General features: G+C 53.2%; 1 protein-coding gene across 2 annotated transcripts in view; it reads right to left on the bottom strand.

Annotated features, from left to right (window-relative positions):
* The window catches only part of CPXM2 (carboxypeptidase X, M14 family member 2), an 84,188-nt gene that overhangs the window by 51,788 nt on the left and 10,605 nt on the right, over positions 1 to 21,795 (bottom strand). Inside the window, exons 2-3 of one of the 2 annotated variants that reach the window (XM_037051142.1) lie at positions 21,318 to 21,416; positions 8,083 to 8,192 (exon numbers count right to left, since the gene is read on the bottom strand). In XM_037051142.1, coding sequence (XP_036907037.1) covers positions 8,083 to 8,192; positions 21,318 to 21,416 — 209 coding nt within the window. The remainder of the gene's footprint in view (positions 1 to 8,082; positions 8,193 to 21,317; positions 21,417 to 21,795) is intronic. The other variant, XM_037051143.1, reaches the window with a different exon arrangement.

The raw sequence follows: 21,795 nt of genomic DNA on the forward strand, positions 1-21,795 counted from the left end.
TAAAACAAAGCAAAGGAATAACAAGGGTACCAGAATTCTCAAGAGCAACACCCAAAACTAGAAGAATGGAGGGATAAGGACTTCATTCAGAAGGAAAAGATTCTCCTCCTAGAATTTTGTACTCAGCCAAACTGTCAGGCAACTGCGTCAGTAAAATAAAGACATTCTCATATTCAAAGAGCCTCAAAAATTCCTCTCTCACGCCCTTTCCATAAAGCTACTGTAGGATATGCTCCACCAACAAAGAGGCAGAACGCCAAAAAGAGGAAGACATCGGATCCACAAATCAAGGACCCCAACCCAGGAGGGCATTCCCAGAAGGATGGGGAAGGTAGGCCCGGGACGGCCTCTGGGCAGAAGACCCAGACAGCAGCCCAGACTATGGAGCTCCTGACAGACCTCTGCAGAAACGTAAAAACAAAAGTGAGGCTAAAAACACTGGGTGGGTATATTATGTTACAGACGATTACATCAAAGGGTGTTTTACAGACCCAGACCTATTTCAGGGGGTGGGAGTTGTTCTTAAAAAGATTAGCAGATCTAGGAAAACAAAACGTTGTCAAGCCCTGGCTGGTGTGGCTCAGTGGATTGAGTGTCAGCCTGTGAACCAAAGGGTTGCTGGTTCGATTCCCAGCCAGGGCACATGCCTGGGTTGCAGGCAAGGTCCCCAGTAGGGGGTGCTCAAGAAACAACCACACATTGATCTTTCTCTCCCTCTCTTTCTGCCTCCCTTCCCCTCTCTCTAAAAATAAACAAATAAAATCTTTTTTTAAAAAGTGGTCAAAAATGATACCTAATTAATTATTCCTTGTCTCAAAACTTACCCTGTGTCTTAGCTCAATAGTGAGCAACATTTACACAACCACAACTATCTTGAACATAGATTTCCCCAAAATTTGAGATACAATTTTATTGGAAGCACTAAAGAGGAGTAAACAGGTACTGAAAGGACTTGCAATGCTCATCTCCCACAATAAGAATTCAAACGATAAAGTCAGAAATTTATAAATAAACACATCAATATCATTTAGAAATAAAGAATTAAATTCCCAAAGAGACAAGCCACCCCGTTTGTGGTGCTTGGTTATGGAAGCCTCAGGCAGCCGATGGGCACAGTCCTCTCATTCTGAGCGTTAACGGAGGTTGCAACAGTGCATTCCCTGGCCAGGTGTTTTCGGGTGTGTGTTTGTTTTATAATTCCATTTCCCAGTTCGACTACCGGAGGCTTCCTTGACTCTTATCTCTCGCACTCCTCATCCGAACCTCATCTACAGCCTCATCGGGAAACGCTACTTCCAAATATGCAAACCCCAACCACTCTGACCACCACCACCCCTCCCGTGCAGCCGGGGCCAGAACCACCTCTTGTCTGGGACCCTGAGGTGGTCTCCTAAGAGGTCCGCCTGCTCCGATGCTTGTTCCCCTATGTCAACACAGTGACAAGGTTGGTCTTTTGCACACCTAAGTCATTCCTGTGCCCCAAACCTTCCATGGCTCCCCCAACGGGCTCCAAGTCCTCCCAGTGTGACCTGCGGGTCCTTGTCTGCTGCGGCCACACCAGCTCTCTGCTGCCCGCTGTGATGCAGACCTGCTGTAACTGCAGCCTTTCCCACGGCCCAGCATTCTCCTCCCACAGCTACTTGACTCCCTGTGGACCCTCAAGCCAACTTAGCCCATCTCCTCCAGGAAGCCCACCTTGATTACATTTAACGATGACCTGCCCCCCACCCAGGGCCAGCCTGGTTGACCTCCACTGCTGCTGTAGGTTTATTTCTCTCTGTAGCACCTCTCACCTTCTAGTTGCTATGAAAGTTCTATTTGATTCCATTTCTGACAGTTATGTGGCTCCCCGACTAGAGTATAGGCTCTCAAATGACAAGGACCATTGTCTGATTTGGTTGCTGAGGTGGCCCAAGCACCTAGACAGGGCCCAGCACATAGTAGGTCCTCCATAAATGTTTGCTAATGGATCAGGGACTATTTCTATAGTTACTCATCATTGTTCCCTAGGACTTACTCAGGTGCCTGGCACATAAAGGCCCTCAGGAGGTAGTTTTGCTTTTGTATCGGTGAAATGAATAAATAAAAGAAAGAATTTGCTCTGATCTTTCTTTCCCTCTGCCTCTCCCTTTCCTCTCCTTTGTCCTGCCCCCACTCCGGATTCGTCCCTTCGGCAGTTTGTTGTGTTCGTGGAAAGCCCAGCACAGAACGGCCTGCTCCCCGACTCCCCACCGCACCTGCCTGGAGACAGTCCGCCTGGCCTGCACGTGGCTAGGCACACAGCCGGGTGGGCACCCTTTAAGAAGTCAAGTTCAGTTGTGCTAACGGCATGGACACAAGGCCCCAGGGGTTAGATAGCTATACCCCTGGGACTTCTCTGGGCCTGGCTGGGAGGTGGTCCCAAAGGTACCAGGAGCTGGTCAGGGAGATGAGTCACAAGATGAGACACCAGGAGAGACTGCAAGCTGGCAGACACATTCACATTCTCCTGGGCACTGACGCCTCAGAGAAAGGAGCCATGCTCCGACCAGTGGCCGAACTTGAATTTGAATCTCAGCTCTACACTGACTAGCCTTGGGGTTAGGACAGGTCATTTAGCCTCTGAGACGTCAACTTCCTTATCTCTGAAACAGAATTTCTCTCCAAGTATGCTGGAAATGAAATGAAGTATTAATTTAACAAACTAATGCACTAACATAGGTGAGAAAAACTCAGGTAGCAAAGCGGAACAGAATCCACTTCTGAACCGGGGGGTGCCGAGTCCTTAATCGTCTGTGACCTGCAGGCCAGGGTCTTGCTTCCCTGGGCTCCCCTTTTCCTCGTCCCCCTCCCTGTTCTGAGTTCTTCTAACGGCTCGTGTGTGACCAGGCAAGCTCCTCGAGAACAGCATGTTACCATCATTACGGTAATGCTCATGGTGAATCTTCCAAGAGAGTCGTAACTTAAAATATTCGGTCCTGTGATTTCCATAAAAACCCAAACATCCAAAATTCCAGCATTTTGGCATGCAAACGCTGTCTCCCAGACGGTTCCTTGAAGCCAGATGCAGAACGAAATCTCTTTATCAGAACAAGTGGGACATTCCTTGGCTTGGAAACTACCCCCACAGTGATTAATTTTGCCTCCGCAGCGCCCCACACACAGACAGCCCCCCAACTGGGTCCTGCTGAGTTATAGTAAGGCTTTGCATAGCCAGAAGCAGGCTGGAGGCTGACCACCCAGAGAACCGGCAAGGCCCGCAGGAACAGACAGCCTTGGGGTCAGAACACCGGGTGCAAATGGCTGCAGAGAGAGAGGCGGGAGTGGGGCAAGCACTCGTGATGTCTGAGATGCTGCCCACGTACTTCCCGCAGGATAAACGTGGTCTCCAGGACTGGGCAAAGTGGGGCTCCAGGTGCCTCCAGGGCCAAAGGGGACAAGCAGACTGACACACAGGGTGTCCCCATGCACTTGAACTTTGACACCAGGATAACGCTCAGATAAACCGAGCTCAGAACTGAGCTATAACTGACTTCCTGTCTTCCTGCGGGGTACATCTCAAGCCATAGGCACTGACCATCTTTTTGGTCTTATGCCTCGTTTCAGGTAAAACAACAATTGGAAGATGGAAAGTAGCTCCTAATGTCAGCACCCAGGTGCTCTGTCAGATTCCTCCAGCGAACCACTGACCAGGGAGCCGTGGCTGGTTCCCGAGGAATGGCTCTGATCCGCTGGCGTCGGAGCCAGGCATCTGCCCGTGAATGTGGTACCAGAGGTGAACTTCTCTAAGGGCCAAACTCCAAGTCATTCTAACCCAGGTGGGACAAGACAGGGCTGCAGGGTCAAGTGACCGTGACCAGGCATCACACAGACACGGAGGAGTTCATGCAGAATCCCATGTGTTTTCTCATGATCTCAAAATGTCAGCTCATTCAAAACTCAGATCTGAGCATCAGCTCTCCTAGATCCCCATTGACAGGCAGAACCTTAAGTTCTAGCCTTGGTCTCGGGGCTTCATTTCTTTGGTCACATGTCAGGCTCACACTCACACTATCTGAGAGCCTTAGGAATGAACTGGAAACCAGTTCTTGGAAGTGGCATGTCTCATTACAATTTGCTGAAGGCTTTCCAGCTAAGGAAGCCTCCATGTAATGGTAGGGGGTACATCACCGGGAAGGGGCGCAGTCTCTGACCTGCCCATCCCCCTTGCTTAGTGAATGAGCCGTGGACGATCTCTTGGGAACCTTAGACAATTCTGTGTGAGGTCACAGCCTCACAAGTTGGAGAATGCAGGGGTCCTGGGTGCGTGGCAAGACTAATCCTCGGTCAGAGGGCAAACCCCTGCGGCCTGCTGAACTGGGGCTCTTCCCTGGATTCTTGGAAGATCTATCTTGTCCCATTGGACCCTGGGTTTCTTCCCTGAGTTTATGTTCAATTGATATAAATAAAATTCCTCCTGCAAAAAGGAGAAGTTATAATTGAGTTACAGGGGGCTTTTACTCTTCCAAAGCCACATGCAAAAGATGAGGACAAGGGAATGCTACAGGCTGAATGCTTATGTTCCCTCAGATTTTATAGGTTGAAACCTAATCCCCAAGGTGACGGCATTAGGAGGAGGGGCCTTGTCTATGGCCATACCACCCTGAATGCGCCCGATCTCATCTGATCTCGGAAGCTAAGCAGGGTCAGGCCTGGCTAGTACTTGTATGGGAGGAGGAGGAGCTTTTGCGGGGGGGGGGGGGTCATTAGATCATGAGGGCAGAGCCCTCAGGAATGGAATAAGTGCCTTGATAAAAGACGCCCACCACCATGGGGAGAGGACACCATGTGGGAACCGGGGAGTGGACCCTCACCACAAACCCAATCTGCTGGTGCCTTGATCTTGGACTTCCCAGCCTTCAGAACTGCGATGAATAGATCTGTGTTGTTTAAAGGTCACCCAGTCCACAGTGTCCTGTTAGAGCAGCCCAAACAGACTGAGATGGAGAGACAGGTGTTTCTGCTATAATGTGGCAAATACAATGCAGTAAAAGCTCGTTGTCTGCAAAATCTTGTGCTATGAAGACAAGTTCATGGAGAAAATAGGCTTCAAAATCCATGCAGCTCTGTAATCAGAAGAACTTAAAAAAGAAATCAGTCCTAAAAATATCAGCAGTTAAGGAAACATGCAAAATTGACTTTTTAAAAGTATAGTATAGCTACAATGCTAGAATTGGACATTCAAAAACCCCACGGTAGAGGCAGTACAATAAAAGGGGGGATAAGGAAGAATGGCAGCTACTGATTTGTGGGTCAAGAGCAAAATGGGCAAAAAAAAAAAAACCCTGAGCAACACGCCTCCCAAAACATGTCCTCCCCACCCACCCCCACCCACCCCCACCCCGGAGCCAAAGGAGCACAGAGAGCGAGCACGGGATGGAATTCCTCCGAAGTTCTGCACTCAGCCGTCCTGGTGCACTCTGGGACCAGATGCTGGTGCCTGGTCCCCCAAAACATTAATGTCCTGGCAAAAATGACACACGAGCCAAGCCCACTTCAACATCACAATGACATCATTCCATATTTGCCAATCACCTATGGACGAATGTGTGAAAGTAAAACACACATGATAGCAGAGCAGCGCGCAGCACTGCCTTCAAGAAGCCACCCTCCCAACAGCCATGGTGCCCCTAAACTCGGCAACAACTGCCCAGAAACACGTGGTGAGCACAGACAGATGGGCAGACACCGTGCTCAGTGTAGGACACTCAGGAGAACAAGATTCACACTGTCTGCAAGATCACCACTCGACGAGGGTGACAGATAAGCAAATCAGTGTGAGACGATTGTCAGGAAAGAGGGCTGAACGTGGTTTAATTCCTGCCCAGAGCTTCTATCTGTTGCCTGGGAGGAACCCGGGGGCTGGGTTCATGAAGCCGTCAGGAGCAACCACTCCAGGCTTCAGGCAGCTGGAGTTCACACCCTGCCTCTCCCAGGAGAGCTTAACCACGTGACTCTACCCATCCATACGTCTGTTTTCTATAAGAGAGGTAATGACGAAGATCGGACTTGTCTCCTGTGGAGCAACAAATGAAATAACGCACGGAAAGCAGGACAGAGCAGATTACTACCTGGGCACGTTCCCAGCCCCTCTGCTGCAGACGGGGGGGCTTCCGAGCAAGGGGAGTAAACGGGGGCTTTGCACATCTGCCCTGAGGTCCAGCACAGCCCCTGCCAACAGCGCGCCCCTCACGACGGCCAGATGAGTGAGTGCGTTCTAACGGCAGGGACATGGCACTTCTCCCTCCGTGCCTTTTGGTCCTCGCATTCTGTGAAGGCACCAGAGCCGGCGGTAGGATGAAAGGGGCCTCAGAGAGGGCAGGCGGCTTGCCTAAGGTCACTCAGCTCATTAGCAGACGCGGCACGCCTCAAGCCTGCCAGCCCCTGCGTTCTGGGCGGACCACCTACGTGCCCATGGGGCGGGGCCCACACCCTGCCCTGCAACATTTAACTACGGTTTCTCCTTCTGACACCTCGGCCCTTCTCGCACACAACACCCCTTTCATTGGCGTGCCTACAAAACACACGTGTGTGAGACAAGGCGTGGTTATGTTCACACTGCATTTCAAGGTCATCATTTCCCTGTGGGGGGCCGCAGGCAACCCGGAGCTCTGTGATTAACCCACAGGGCAGGGGGACCCAGGGGCGGTGGGGGGGGACAGCCGGCGCAGACCCGGCTGGGCAGCAGCAACTTCACACCGCACGGGCAGGCTCGGAGACTTCGTCAGAGGGTGTTTGGGTGGACGACACGCCACTGAAGAAAAGCAAATCCCTGTGAGGGCAACTCCCCGCTTCATCCTCACCGAAGGCCCGAGCGCGTGCCTGCCGACACCTTCAGCCTCCGGAACATGCTTTCTGCCGGGCGTGAGCCGCCCCTGGGTGAAGCACTGAGGAGGCAGGAGAGATGACCAGAGAGAATGGACAGCCTGGCCCAGCGCTTCCTGGAGGATGACCTGCCCATCAGCCGGCCTCCTGTGTGGCTGAGCAAAGGCAGGATGGCGAGAAACTGGCCCCTGCACCACGGCCAGGTCTTCACCCAGCATTCTTGGCTCACTTCTTACGTGTGGGCCTGCACAGGGGGGCAGGGGGAGCGCAGGGGAGGAGGACAGACGGAGCCCCTCCTAACTGTGGCCTCTGCTCCAGGAGGGGCAGATAAGACCCCAGGAAACATGTCAACCATCGCTCAGGAGCACAGCGCCACGCAGGAATGCGGGGGCTGCCACGCAGGGCCCAGTAGGGAGTTGACCCCAAGGGCACCTGGAAGCTACCAGAGGCTTGAAGCAAAGTCATGAGATGGTCCAGCAAATGCTTTAGAATCTTAAGCCACTCACTTTCACCATTCAGTGAGTCCTGGAGATGCTGGGGACCCCCATTTTACCGATGAGGCAGCTGGGGCTCTGAGACCACTGTTCCAAAGACCCTAAATCTCTAAGTGTCAAAGGTTGAGCTACTCATGCCTGGTGGAGGAGAGGGGGCTGTGGGCAGGGCACCCGCTTGAGAAGAGGCCCAGAGCCCCAAAGTGCACAGTGCATGGGGTGTACAAGGAGCTCGCCTTCTGGAAGTAGGACCTTGACAGTCACATGGGCCAGGGCTGCGGTGGCCCCTGGGCTTCAGGAGGCAGGCCAGACACGAAGTGCCAGGCCCAGAAGAGCCACTGAGAATTTGACCTGGGAGAGCCACGGAACCGCCTGGAAGAGGTGTAGGGGGTGCCGAGGAGCACCGGCAGGCAGGAGAGAGGAGACAAAGGCCACTGCTTGCCCATCCCCATGGGGCTCAGTGGTCTCCTCCTGCTCTTTCCAGACACATCCTTTGCAAGTGGACTGCCTGGGGTCCAGGTGTGAGCAGCACCCTGTTTACAAAGATGTCCTCAGAAAAGACACCTACCCTGGCCCTCTGTCTCTGAGAGATGGGGGTTCTGTGGCGAAGCCTTTCCTGTTGGGGGGGTGGGATTCGGGTGAGACGCAGTGGGCAGTTAGATGCCTGACCCCGGCTCAGCGAGCCACCATGCGTCTGTGACCAGAGCGGCTAGCCACGCCAGTCAGAGCCCTTCCCTGGTGCTGGTACCTGGATGTTGAGTCGCCCCCGGTGCGCCCCCAGGCCGTAGCGCTTCACTGTGGACGCGTGGAGCTGGAAGTCCGTGATTTTTAAGGTTTCCAGACCAAGAGGTGGGCAACCTGGAAAGGAGAGTACTTGTTAGCAACAAGGACAGATGCCAAAAGAAACGAGTTCCTGGTTTTCTGAATCTGGCTGCCTGCTTCCCCATTTTCCCCTGAACTCTGGCTCATCATAGGAGCCCCACACCCGGGCAGGCTCAGTGTGCCTCCGGACAAATACTGTCGATTCATCTGTCGACACCGTGCCAACTTTCCACTCTGGGTGTTTCTGCCCGGATATCCCCTCTCCCTGTTGTTCACGCTACTGTCTGAGGCTGTTTCCAATTAAGGGCCCTTCCACAGTGGGACTCAGCCAGGAGCAGTGCTGGTTAGAAATTTCAGGGCGACCCCGTGGCTGAGCTCTGCAAATGAATCGGAACTTAACTGATGTCGCTTCAGCAGCTTTGGCCTTTGCACTGTGCATGCTGATTGCAAAGCAATAGAAATAGAAACAATATATAGCATCTTTTGTTCTTGGCAAAACGGGTAACTTTGAGAAGGGCTATGAAAGGTAGTTCGGTCCCAGCTCCGCTGGAATGAGACGTCAGCACGGGGGCAGGCCCTCGGCCATCGTCCCAGGCCAACCCATGGTCCCTACGATGAGAGACTGACCAGCAGCCCCAGGGCCAGAACCCAGGCCTCCTGACCCCTGGGCAGCTGTTCTCACCACCCACCCTACATCGAACGAGAAATCTCCAAGCAATGCTATGTCCTTCAAATTCGACCCTGGAGGAAGACAACAAAAACCCCCGCAGTGGAAGTAAACAAAGTTTGTTTCTATGAGAAGCATTAGAAAGTCCACGCGGTAAGAAAAGGCACTGCTATCACGCAGCCAGGACGCTTTATCACCTGTCGCATCAGAAAAACGTCCATTCTTGTTCACTCTTGAGATGATGTCACAGCCAGAAAAGCCTCTCCCTGGGTCCACAGTCTGGCTGACAGTGGGCGCCTTTGGAGGGAAGCTCAGATACACACACACACACACACACACACACGCACACACACACACACGCACTGCAGCTCACAAGTGCAGTCCTAATAAGGAAGTTTCTCCTTATCAGAAGGCACTATCTTTAGAGCAGTTTGAAAGCCTTCGCCATCATCCAGGCTAGTGGTAAAGAAGCTAGAGGTGGCTTCACGCTGAGAAAGTGAACACCCTTGCCAGGCAGAGGCAAAGTCACGATGCCCGGGGTGGGGGAGGTGTTCCTTCAGGTGTGAGAACCAGCCACAGTTGTTGTCAACATCCAGTGATGGCAGAAATCTCACAGAAGGGACCAAAGCAGGGACACAGAACAGCTGGAGGATGGAGCTACCAGTGCCCTGGTCCTCCAGGCAGCAGGCACCACCAACCACGTGTTCCAGGAGGGACGGCGTCCCACAGTGTCACACCTCTCGGGGCGGGGCGGGGGGGTCTCCTTTCAACTCTGCCCCTCCCAGAGAGGGCCGGACTGGCCTTGTCACATGTCTGCTGCTGGGAATCGGGTGCTGTTGTTAGTAGGGATGTCAGCGCAGGGACACAATGGAAACCGGCGTGGGACAGGCTGCCTGCCCAGCATTGCAGCCTTTGTGCGGCTGAGGTGCAGGTCACGGGCTCTTCCGGCCCCTTTCCCTCACTTGATACCCACCGTCTCCTCTTCCTCTCCACCCAGGCCACTCCCAAACCCTGCAGTCTGCGCTCCGGCTTCTGTCTGGAAGCAGGGTGGCTCTCCTCGCTTGGGGGCCCCTTGGGACCCCTGGGCCTCTTCTTTATGTCCCTGCAGTCTGCTCCCTCCCCTCTCCCGACCCCCACGGTTTCCGTTACACAAAAGCCTCTTCCCTTTCTTCTTCTTCCTTTGAGCCCTCCCTCAGAGGCCACCCCTCCCTCCCCCTTTAACAAGCCCAGGAGGGTGGCACCCCTGGCCTCTTCCACAAGACAGCACCCTGGCCCCTGAACTAGCAGAATCAAATCACGTGCATGCACAGTCTAACCCAGAACCCCACTTGCGAGCGTATTTGGACACCCACGACCCCATGACCTGCCACACATGGAACCTGCCCGTCGGCAGGAGCCCTGGTGGCTCTCAAGGCTGAAGCAGGTGTCCAAATCGTCTGCCCTGGGCCAGTGCTGAAGAAGTTCTACAAGGCTGCTTCCCCCCCCTCGGTGCCACCGGGTCCCCCACAGGCCGATGGCTGAAGCCCTAGCGGGGGTCGGAGACTTGGCACTAGCCAGTGGCACGCAGCGGGCTGATTCGTCTTCCATCAAATCCCTCCCCTCTCCTCGTTCCCTGGAGAGCTCCTGTACCTTTCCTTCTGCCCAGGGTCTGATTCCCACTGACTTTCACTCCACTCTCAATGGGGACCTCCAGCTCTGTGAAAACTGCAGGCTACACCAGCTGCGAGTTTCCTGCCTTTCCCGAATCACACCTGAAAACCTTGTGCAATCAGCAGACAGGGTGAGAATAAGGGTTTAAGCACAAACTCAGGATGTTGTGGGTNTGCCACACATGGAACCTGCCCGACAGCAGGAGCCCTGGTGGCTCTCAAGGCTGAAGCCGGTGTCCAAATCGTCTGCCCCGGGCCAGTGCTGAAGAAGTTCTGCAAGGCTGCTTCCGCCCCCTCGGTGCCACCGGGTCCCCCACAGGCCGATGGCTGAAGCCCCAGCAGGGGTCGGAGACTTGGCACTAGCCGGTGGCACGCAGCAGGCTGATTCGTCTTCCATCAAATCCCTCCCCTCTCCTCGTTCCCTGGAGAGCTCCTGTACCTTTCCTTCTGCCCAGGGTCTGATTCCCACTGACTTTCACTCCACTCTCAATGGGGACCTCCAGCTCTGTGAAAACTGCAGGCTACACCAGCTGCGAGTTTCCTGCCTTTCCCGAATCACACCTGAAAACCTTGTGCAATCAGCAGACAGGGTGAGAATAAGGGTTTAAGCACAAACTCAGGATGTCGTGGGTCTTTGCACAGAGATACCTGAGGTGGAAATCCCAGCTCTGAATAGCACCGATCCTGACGAGCTGCCAGGACCCTAGAATGACTGAGACTCGGGGTTTTGGCATGAGAACCTCCATGGTCAGAAAAACGAAGGATTTTGCCACACAGGAGGACAGGAAAATGATGGGCAAGGCAAGAATCTTTTGATTTAAATATTCAAAATTAACCCAAAACACAGAGCCCTGAAGTTTTGTCCAGGTTCAATATGTTGCTCTCAACCTATTTCACTTCCCTCTTTTTCCTACTCCAGGACCATCCTCCTCAAGGTTTTTGCCACGTCTACTCAAAGTCCAAATCAAGCTGCCCTCCCCCTCGGCCTCACCAGCAAAACGGAACACCTCTGCGTTGGAAACCAAGTTTCGGAGGACAACTGAGAAAATAACGGAAAGCCAGCAGCTCCCAGTCCCTCAGGCCCATGCTCAAGGCCACCTCCTGGTCCTTGGATGACATCTGCATGACTTCAGTCATTCAGCTGCACCCTGCACTTTGGGCACAACAGAGACAGAGGCCAATGTGGCAGCCCGGAAGGCAGGGAGCAGGCAAACAAAACCCGCAGAACACACCAGCGCCTTCCAGGGGACCCCCGCCTCTTCACACTAGAACTTCAGAAGGGCAGAGGATGGAGAGGAGACGCAGGCACCATCCCAGCTGCAGGCCCTGCTCGTCCATGACGGTCAGCAGATTCCCAAAGCAACCATCACCGGACTAACACGAGACTTCTCATCGGCAACCCCAGGACCCAGGGCCAAGGAAAAGGAAATGAGGATCCAGAATCCACTGTCAGCCCCCAGTCAGGGCATCTTCAGACAGACGAGCACCTAGGAAATGTGCCCCCTCCCACCAGAACCATGGACTTGGCAGAAAGAACTCCTGGAAGAATGTGCCAGAGCCGCAGACACACACCGGGCACAGGAACGGCTGAGCGCTCTGCTCAGCAACGCGCTCCCCAAGCCCAGCCAACCCAGCTGGCCAAGGGCCTGCAGGCGCAGCACAAGGGTGGAGCGCAACATTGGAATTGCTTTGGTTTTAAATTCTCACAGAAACATCCTGCCTCCGTCCAAGGGGCTGTCACCTTCCGGTGATGAGGACACCTCCCCTGCCCTTTAGAGACTTGACTGAGGAAGATGAGGTACTGCCTCGAGGCTCAAGTAAATGAAGGCGAAATGCGTGTTTTCAAGTTTAATGTCAATTCCCGCCATCGGTTTGGAAGTGCTCTTGAAAGCAATGGGACACCCGTCCTGGCTCTGGGCCCCTCCTCCTTCTTTGGAGTCCCCTGCCAGGAAGCCACCGTGGCAGGGACTCAGCGAGGACTCCGCCCCGGGGCAGCCTGTCCCAACAGCAGCCCCAGATGCCCCGCAGGACTGCTGGACCAAAGCACACCTACTCTTTTCCAGCAAATCAAGGTTCTGTTGTCTCTGAGAGAAAAGAAGACTCATCCTGAGATGCATGTGGGGGAGGAGAACGTGAAATTATGAAGGAAGAGACACTTCAGGACGATCTGATCAGAGATTGGAGATGAGCCATCACATGCAGGCCAGAGAGTGACAGCTGTCCAAGATGACTCTGCTCTCCTCCTAATGTCAGGACACCCTGTGCTGCGCAGGCACCATTTCCCAGGCCCGGGCCTCCTCCTGCACCCCCTTCCGCCACACATAGGCGCGCACACACACAGCAACCCACCCGTCCCCTGCTAACGTACTCAGCACGGCAGCCAGCTCCCAAAATGGGTGTTAGCACTACGGCACCTGTGTATCGGTCCTCCTTGTCATCTCCACCACAAATGAGCTGCGTGCACCCCAGCTCGTTAGGATCTCGGGGGTCCACTGCCTTCATAACGTGGAGATCTTCATAGCGCAGGGCGAGGCAAGGATACGGTGTTCGGACCGTAATTCTACATCCAGAGCTTCAATCCGAACCCCCACCCGACACACCTAAGGTGTCGGGGAAGCTGTCACAAGGGCCAAGTCATTAGAAGGATTTTAAAAGGGTGGCAATTTGGAGAGCAACCGGCTAATGTGCAAGCTGCTACCCTGAGCCAGGCCCTCTGAAGTCATTTTCATCTTCACACGACCACGAGAGGCCATCCTACCCAGAACAAACTAAGACTCCCCCCGGGGCTCACCCAGAGTTACATCGCTACTAGGCGTCCGAGTTGGAATTTGAAAATCGAGCGTGGCATAAAATCCCAGGCGCCAGCTTTATGCCACCTCGGTTTGACTTGAAAACTCAAGCATGTAATACAAGTGCAGGCTGTGTGGGGTGTGGGGGGGCCCCAGCAGGGAAAGGGAGGGGAGCCGGCCCAGGCGTCTCCGGTTGGTGGAGGGCAGTGCAGAGCCCGGGCCCGGTGGGCCTGCCGCGATCTCCACTGACGACGAAGCAAAGAATCCTCCAAGACTCCCAGAACCCCGCCAGGGACGGGCTCACAGCCATCCTCAACTTTAGCTTTCATTGTTGCCTCTGAGTCGAGGAGCTCTGACTCACGGCATTCTTTCCTTCACCTTCCTGAACTTGACATTCCCTCTGATCAATGAGAGTGTGAAGGCTGCTTCCTGACACACTGGGGAATGTGTGTCCAGTGCCTCAGAGGTCCCTGGCTCCCCAGAGGAGGCCTCACTCGGGGTCTTGGGAAAGGAGCTGATCTCAGTCTTCATCTAATCGCCCTGAGAAAGCTCCTTCACACCCCCTCCCTAGAAAACCCTTCAGACGTCACCAGCACCACAGGCCTCCTCCACGCAGAGGTTCCCACCCTGCCCAACATCACAATGCCCTGGGGAACTTAGAAAAAAGATAGCCAGACCCCTCCCCTCAGGCTCTGATTGACAGGGCTGCAGGGGGGCCCTGGCCCTGGTGTAAAGCTCCCAGGGGAGGCTTCCGAGATGCACAGAAGGGGCTGGCGCCTCTCACCTGTCTCTTCCTGCTGACTGGGGGCCACCTCGTTTGAAAAGCCTCCCGAGACTTCCTCCCCCCACACACACGCCTCTCACCCCACCCGCCCCAGCCTGAAAAACGTACAAGCCACACCGCGCAGGTCACAGGGCAGCAGCGGTGAGCTGTCACCATTGAATGTCCAAAGCCCTGATATGACTTTTCCTGATAAACGAGTGAATTTGTATTATGAGCCAATATACCTGATAATCACTATGTCTGCATCACCGTGGAAAGTTCATTGTCCAAACCTGGAATTATCTTCTGGAGGGTAGACCCCTTGTGGTACAGGTTCCCCCACTTGGTGAGTGTCTAGGAACCCATCTGGATCAGGGTACCAGCTGGCGTTGTGGTGAGAAGCTGTGTTTGGCTTCAGTGAATTTTTTTTGAAGGCTCTTTCAACGCATTTCAATGTGTGATTTATGAGCACACCTGCCCACTCCACGCTGAGTGTTCAGCAGGTTTTGACCAAAAACGGCATGATTCCCATACCCCACCTGCCCTATTCACCTGATCTTGCCCTGAGCAAATGTTTTTTTGTTTCCCTGGATGAAAAAAAGTCCTCAAAGGGAAAAGTTTTGCTGACGAGGAAGAGGTGAAACAAAAAACAGCAGAAGCCATAAAAGCCATCAAAATTGACAAATTCAAAAACTATTTTGAGCAGTGGGAGAAAAATCTCAAAAGGTGTATTGCACCAGGCGGAGAATACTTTGAAGGTGACTGAAATTTAAGCATGTAAGAATAAATACACATTTTTTTAATAAATAAATTCCAGGGTTTTTGGGGTCTTCCCTTGTATTGCTTATGAAGCCCCTCAAGAAGGAATTATTGGTTTGGAAAAGCATTTTTCCAACCTCGTTAACTTGCTTATAATTTTCATGAAGTTTCCCATGTCCACGAAACACCTGCACTGTCTATTACCTAATGGAGAGAGCTCCCACGCAGGGCTGCTACTGAGCTCGGTCAGTGGGCCCTTAACAAACCAGAGCCAACCTCTCCTGAGCATTTATCATATAACAGCCACTGTTTAATGTGCTTCCTGCAGGGAGCCTTAGCTAACGTTTACCGCAGTCCCATGAGTATCTCCTATTATTATCTCTGTTTTATATTGGAGAAAGTTGAGGAACAAAGAGGTTAAATTATATGCCTAAGTTCACATAGGTAGTAAGCGGGGGACCCGGGTTTGCACTCAACTCAGTTTGACTCCAGGACTGGTAACTGCAAGACACAGCAACAGCAACACAGTACCCAGAGGCCCCTAGTCCTTCATACGGAAAGAGCTCTTGTAAATGAACATGTACACATGCATACACACACGCGTACACACGCGCGTACACACGCAGGGGATGGCTGGAGACGCTCACTCCAAGGCGTTGGCCACGGCCGTCTCCGGAAGATGAGACTGTGGATTTGTTGTATTTTCTCCTTTGTGTTTTTCTACATCTTCTGAATATTCTATAAGGTGCATTGACTTCTTTCACAGTCAGAATGTTTCATAAAAGCCAGTGAGAGGAAAAATCTACTTTAGAACAGCTTCCACTTCAATAGGTTAGAAAAAATATGTTTTTAACGTTTCAGGGTATGACATGGCGAATTGGATTTTCTGCTAAACCCATCCCGGGACCAGCCAGGTAGAATGAAAAAGGCCTGGTGACAGAGCGCTGGGCAGAGGGACAGCAGACAGTCGGGTGTCACCAGGACAAAACCCAAGAGTAAGAGAAACGCTCGTGCTGGCCTTTACCGCGATGACTCAGAAGAGCTGAAGTTCCTCTTCAGGAACCGAAGCTGAGGCACCTCCCCTGCAAGTGCACGCCTGTGACCTTGTGACCAGAGCCATACTTGGGGACAACTGGGTGACAGACATGAACGGAGCCTGTAGAGGCACCCAGGGGCACTGCTGAGCCCATTGGGAGTCTGTCCCCCCGGCCCCTTGTCTGGAAGGCATTTCTATGCCACCAAGCGGACTGTGGCCGTGGCCTCGGACCAAGGCCTGTGGAGCCTGCAGCCAGGCGGGCCACACAGACCTACTGGCTTTAACAATCACGCAGTGAAGTCTCCTGCAAGCAGCAGTGAGCCCAGGGCCCAAAATAAACCTCTCCAGATTGTGAAGCAAGGCTGGAAAAGGCTTACAAGGCAGAGGGTTCATTTCAGAGACTGAAAACAGCAAGTGGGGGAGCCCTTAGCTTTCCCGGACAGGCGTTCCTCGGGCTTTCTCCCCAAGTTCTGTCCAAGAGGGTGTGGCCCTGTCCTGGCCCTGCCCCTCCCCTCCCCTCACTTCCAAAGAAGTCTGACAAGCAGATGTGGTCATTTATCACCGTGGCTGCCAGGGCCGCCCAGGTCACATCAGCCACTCCCCCTCCAGAATCAGGAGTCTGGAGTTTGCACCAGGACCCCCAACAGCTGTGCCAGATGTCGGAGGGAAGACCGAGCTGGGCCCTGAGAACATCTGGCTGTGCAGCAATGGGGAGAGACTCCACAGGGCTGAGAGGAAAAGCCTCGAGTCTCTCACACAAACACACTCACAGAGAGCGGCCCAACCCCCAAGCAGGGTACCCCGCCGAGGCCTCACCGTCCAGGCACGAGGCAGGAGAACTGAGAAGTTCCCCCTCACCACTAGGTACGGCTTTGGGAAAACCATCCACTTCCATCACAGCCAGAAATCAGGCTTTCTCCCTCCAGGTCACAGACCGTGTCCTGTGGGGGCTAGCCCTGCTGTCTAGTCACGCTGAACACACTTGGGACACCCGGTCTGCGCCCCAGACTAGTTCCGGCACAGGGCAGGTGCTCAGGAAACAAGTCTGCTGTTCTTGTCACGTGCTGCTACCAACGCTGGGCACATTCTGAGACGGATCAGACACGGGCCCTGCTCTTCAGCACTCACAGCCTCCCAGGACAGAATAGCCACACCTAAAAATCACTGTGATGTGAGCAAGGAGAAGGTGGGGACCATGAGAGAGTCGTATAGGAAAGAAAAAGAGAGGCAATCGGAGCAGGCTTCCTGGAGGCAGCATTTGCAGAACCCTGAAGTTCTAAGGCAGGAGTTCACCAGCCACAGCCCATGAGAGGGCCACATCCAGGCCACCATCTGTGATTGTATGACTCACCATTTAAGAATGGTTTTTATAATGTTTTAGTGGTTGCAGTTTAAATAGTTATTTAAATTCTTTCTTAATAGCCTTGATTTTTGCTTCTTGGCCATTATGACATGTACTATCTATGATCTGATCCTTTAAAAATGTCTGCCAACTCCTATAACTAGGGCACAAAAAAGTCCCCACATAGCAAACAAATATCACGTGCAGTGTCTGCTGAGGGCTGACATTGTCCCATTGTCTCCTTGTGCCTGGACTGTAAACTGTGTGTGCTATACTCTATGGACATTATTTAGTGTTCATAAGAACCCTGGAAAGGGCTATTATCCCCAGTCTCCAGAGAAGGAAACTGAGGCATAGATAAGTGGTAGCTTGCCCAGAGTCTCACAGCCTTGGAAGGCAGGGCGTGACACAAAGCTGTTCTCCCCATCACCAACTTAGATACCTGTTCGGTTTGCTGTGGAGGAAACACGTGAGCCACGTCTTCAGCAGAGGACACGTGAGAAACAAGCCTCTATGTGGCTGGGGAGGAAGGGAGGCAGAGGCCAGAGAGGAGTCAAATCACAGCGGACTCTGAATGCCGAGTGGGGGATCACTGTGCAATCGACCCCCAGCCACTGACACGGGCATGGGGTCATTTCACTGCAATGCTGTTTATGGCAGGAAAATACTGGGAACGACCTAAATGCCCATCACCAGGCAATTAGATAAATTCCAGAACACACCTTTAATTGAATGCCAAGTAACCTTTTAAAAAAATGAGGATCTTCTCTATCCTCATTGTATCAGTCAGCTACTGCTGTGTAAGAAGCAAGCATGAACTCTTCGTGGCACACAATAAACAAGTACTTCTTAGGGGTCTACAGACCGGCTGGGCTCAGCTGGCAACTCCCGGCTGCAGGTTGAGGACTATGTGCTCCACTCATCTCTCAGCCCCCTTGGCCCGGTGGCCCAGTGGCCCAGTGGCCCAGTGCACACATTCATAGAAAGGGCAGAGGCACAAGGAGCTGATGGAACCAAGCAAAGCCTCTTATGCCCTTGGCTCAGAGGGCATCTTGTCACTTCACCTTGTCACTGTCTTAATCTACTGGCTTCAACAAGGGACACGGACCAGCCCAAAGTCAAGGGCTTTCCCCTTTTTCAAAGGGAACTGAGAAGCTGCACAGCAAAGGGTGTACACATAGGGAGAGGTGAAGGCCAAGTGCACCGATACAGAACAACATCAGGAGGACACACATCTTGGGATGTGCTACTATCCTGGTTCCTGGCCACAGATGACACCGCACCTTGGTCATAAGGACAGCCAGGGACACAGCCTCTCCCTCAAAGTGCAAGTTCCCCAGGGGTGACGTCCACCCCTGACATAGCCTCTGAGGCCATCCACCCACAGAGCTCAGTGTGCTTAATATCGGTACCTCCCACTGCCCTGAAAAGGGAGCAAATAACATCTGCTCCACCTGCCACTTTGGACACATGCAGGTGACATCTGCTCCATCTGTCACACTGGACACGTGCTGGTCACATCTCTCCCACCTGTCTCTCTTTGAATAAAATGCCACCTTGCACACAATGTAGGTGACATCACTTCCACCCACCACCCCAACTTCTTCATTCTGCTGCATCTCCAGCAAGGCCCCCTAGTGCAGCCTAGGAGACACAGAGGAGAAGGAACACAGGCTCCCGAGAGGACCCTGCTGTACAACCTGGGCCCCGTGCCGCCCAGCGCCACCCCGCAGGCACCCCGCCTGACCCCAGGCCTGCGTTCCTCACCGCTATGCCCTCTGCCCCAGTGAACGGCACCTCCACGGCCAGCATCTCTCCTCCCTCCATATGTGCGTGTCAGGGACCTCCACTGCTCCCCTTCCCTCCGGGGTGTCCCCAGTTCTGGTTTCTCAGAAGAGCAATGAACTTTCCCAGGCCAAAGTCCCTTCTAGGGCACTCAATGAATCCGAGCCATAACGGCCACCTTTGAGACCAGTGATCCCAGCCCTTTCAGTCAGAGCTCAGAGGTCAAGGTCAGGGAAACATCTTGAGTGGGCCAGTGTGGGGGTGGGAAAGAGCACCTGTGGCAGAACAGGAGGCCAGTTCAGACCTTCCTGTGCCTACGTGTGCGTGCATTCCTACGTGCAGAGAAATGGGCCTGGAAACATCTTTCTGAAAACACCTCCTGTAGCGCCAAGGACTTCTAATTCTGGTGATGACGAACTGTGAGATAATTCAACCCAATCCTCCTGCCGAAGCCACTTAAAAGAATCTAGACAACATATTTTTAAATATGTTGAAATGCACTTAAGAACTAACGAGATAGAGAAGAACTCTCAGGCCCGTGTCTGATGGCAGCAGGAACCCAGAGAAATCTCTGAAAGCTGCTTTAGCATTTGTGATCCTGAAGAACAGCTGGCGTTTCACCAGCCTGCTGGGACAAGGGGACAGAAAGCCACGCGAAGGCCCACCCGCAGCGAGGGGTCCTATGACCACCCCTGATGAGACACAGTGACGCAGTCCCAGCGAAGCAGCCCCAGCATCTCAGGGGCCCGCCACACTCCCTCCTGATGTGCACATCCTCTCGGTGGCCCTGGCACAGGACACATCTGCCCATGTGGAGACGGAGGAGCATTCCCATTTGTCAACTGACCACAGAGGTTCAGTTTTGCTGAACCCCCTCTTCTGTTTTACGAGGTACTCTTAGTTCTATGTAGGACTGCTTGGACGGCGAGTTCTCGGTTAGAAACTCAGCCCTGAATCATTACCTTGTGCCTAAGGGGACATGCGATCCCCCTGGTGACTACCAACTGGTACTCAGCTTACGGGCTCGTGTGGCAGCCGGAAGGGTCCTGCTTCTGTAAATGCAACTTTGCAAACTTCTCTTTTTGTTTTAAGCAGCAGTACTGCTAAGGAGAAAGTCCAGAGTCAGAAAAATCTTGGGATCGAATCCCTGGTTTGCCACTTACACGCTGCATCGCCAAGGCGAGTGACCCACAGTACCAAGGCGCATCCTCCCCGTCTGCAAAACACGGATGACGATGTAACAGTAATGGCGGTAACAACATCCGCAACACTCAGAGGAGCAGCGGGAGGTGTCCAAATAGGAGGCGCGGGGCCAGGCAACTACCGAGAACATACGTGCAAAATACATGGTCCCTGCTCCTGGCGGGAGCAGAAGTGGGCCCTAGATCCCACAGTGCAGAGCGTCGGTTTCCAACCATTCCCATGCCGTGGCACACAGAAACCAATTCCTAAAATCCTGCCGCACACCGTAAAATAGATTCTATTTTTGCTGATTTGACCCCCAAAATAGGTATAATTTTGATTGATTTATAAAACAATACTAAAACGTACCTGCTCTGTTTGCCCCAAAGTGACTTTTTTAAACATCAGGTGTCTGTACTTTTACATTCAAGAATTAACCAATCAGACACAACCTGATTATGCAGCAGGACCAATAAGACGCAACTCCATTATACAACCTGTACATTTATGGATCAGGACAGGGCATTCACACCAGGATGGCTGCTGTCGTGTTGGCTGTTGTCTTTTTTTTTTTTTAATTTGACCATCTAAGGAAAGAGAGGTTGGTGCCCCTGAGTCAGGCATGGTATGTTTTACAAATTCTTGTGGCACACCCTTTGGAAAATGCTGAGTAATAGAGATAAATATTAGTGATAGTGATAGTTAACAATAGTAATGGCTGTCACTCGTGGGCCAGAGTTTGCCTGTGAGTCTAGAACTAATGGCTTCGGCCATCAGAAGATAGGTAAGTAATCGAAGGAGCAGCATTTTCACACAGCAGCGAGACGCCAAGACTGGCATTGCGCACCGTGGAAGTAGACTTGCTCTCTGACCCAAGAGGCCAATGGGCCTGGCTGGGAGGTAAGTGCGCACAGCCAAGGCCAGGGCACCCGTGAGGCCCCCAGAGCAAGGAAACGATCGTGCCTTTGGGGAGACAGGCTGGGGGCAGTGGGGAAGGTACCCAGGAGCTCGGCAGCATTCAGAGATGACGGAAAAATCTGGCTGAGAGTTACTGCACAGCTTCAGAAGACAGAGTGGCTGGGAAGACTCTCACCCCCACGCCAGGCAGCCACACGTGGGAATCTACAGAGTGCTGGTCAGTGGGTGGTGCCCTGAGATGGGGCGCGGCTCTCCACAGGGCCTCACTTACCCTCTCTGACTTCACCAGGGGCCCTGGGGACGCTGTCATCATCATTGGCAGCCCGCTCAGAGCTCTTGCCTCGAACGCCTTTTCTGTTGCTATTTTTACCTAAAAAAGAAAGAGAGGAATGCCTTTGCTCCACACATGTCACAGTCGCCCCAGGATGGGGAGGACTCAGCTGTCTTCCGCACAGCAGCCGTCCCCACCTCTGTGTCCCCTGTCCCCAGCGATGTGCCTGGGATGCTGAGGCACTCCCGGTTAAAGGAGAGGCAGCATGGTCGTGTGTGGACCCAGGGCAATAAGCCCGCCCTTAAGAACCACGTACGCGTATGGGTCGTTCCTATTCTGAGACTGCAGATGGCGCTGTGGTTATTATACCTTGGACCCTTCCTGGGACGGAAAGAGTGATGATAACACGAAGTTGGAACTTGGATTTCGGACCCAGCGCTAGCATTTCCCTTGGGCAGGGCTTGGCCTGCTGCGTACC

The sequence above is a fragment of the Sturnira hondurensis genome, unplaced genomic scaffold, assembly GCF_014824575.4.
Source record: "Sturnira hondurensis isolate 20B ecotype Veracruz unplaced genomic scaffold, ASM1482457v3 Scaffold0007208, whole genome shotgun sequence".
NCBI lineage: Eukaryota > Metazoa > Chordata > Mammalia > Chiroptera > Phyllostomidae > Sturnira > Sturnira hondurensis.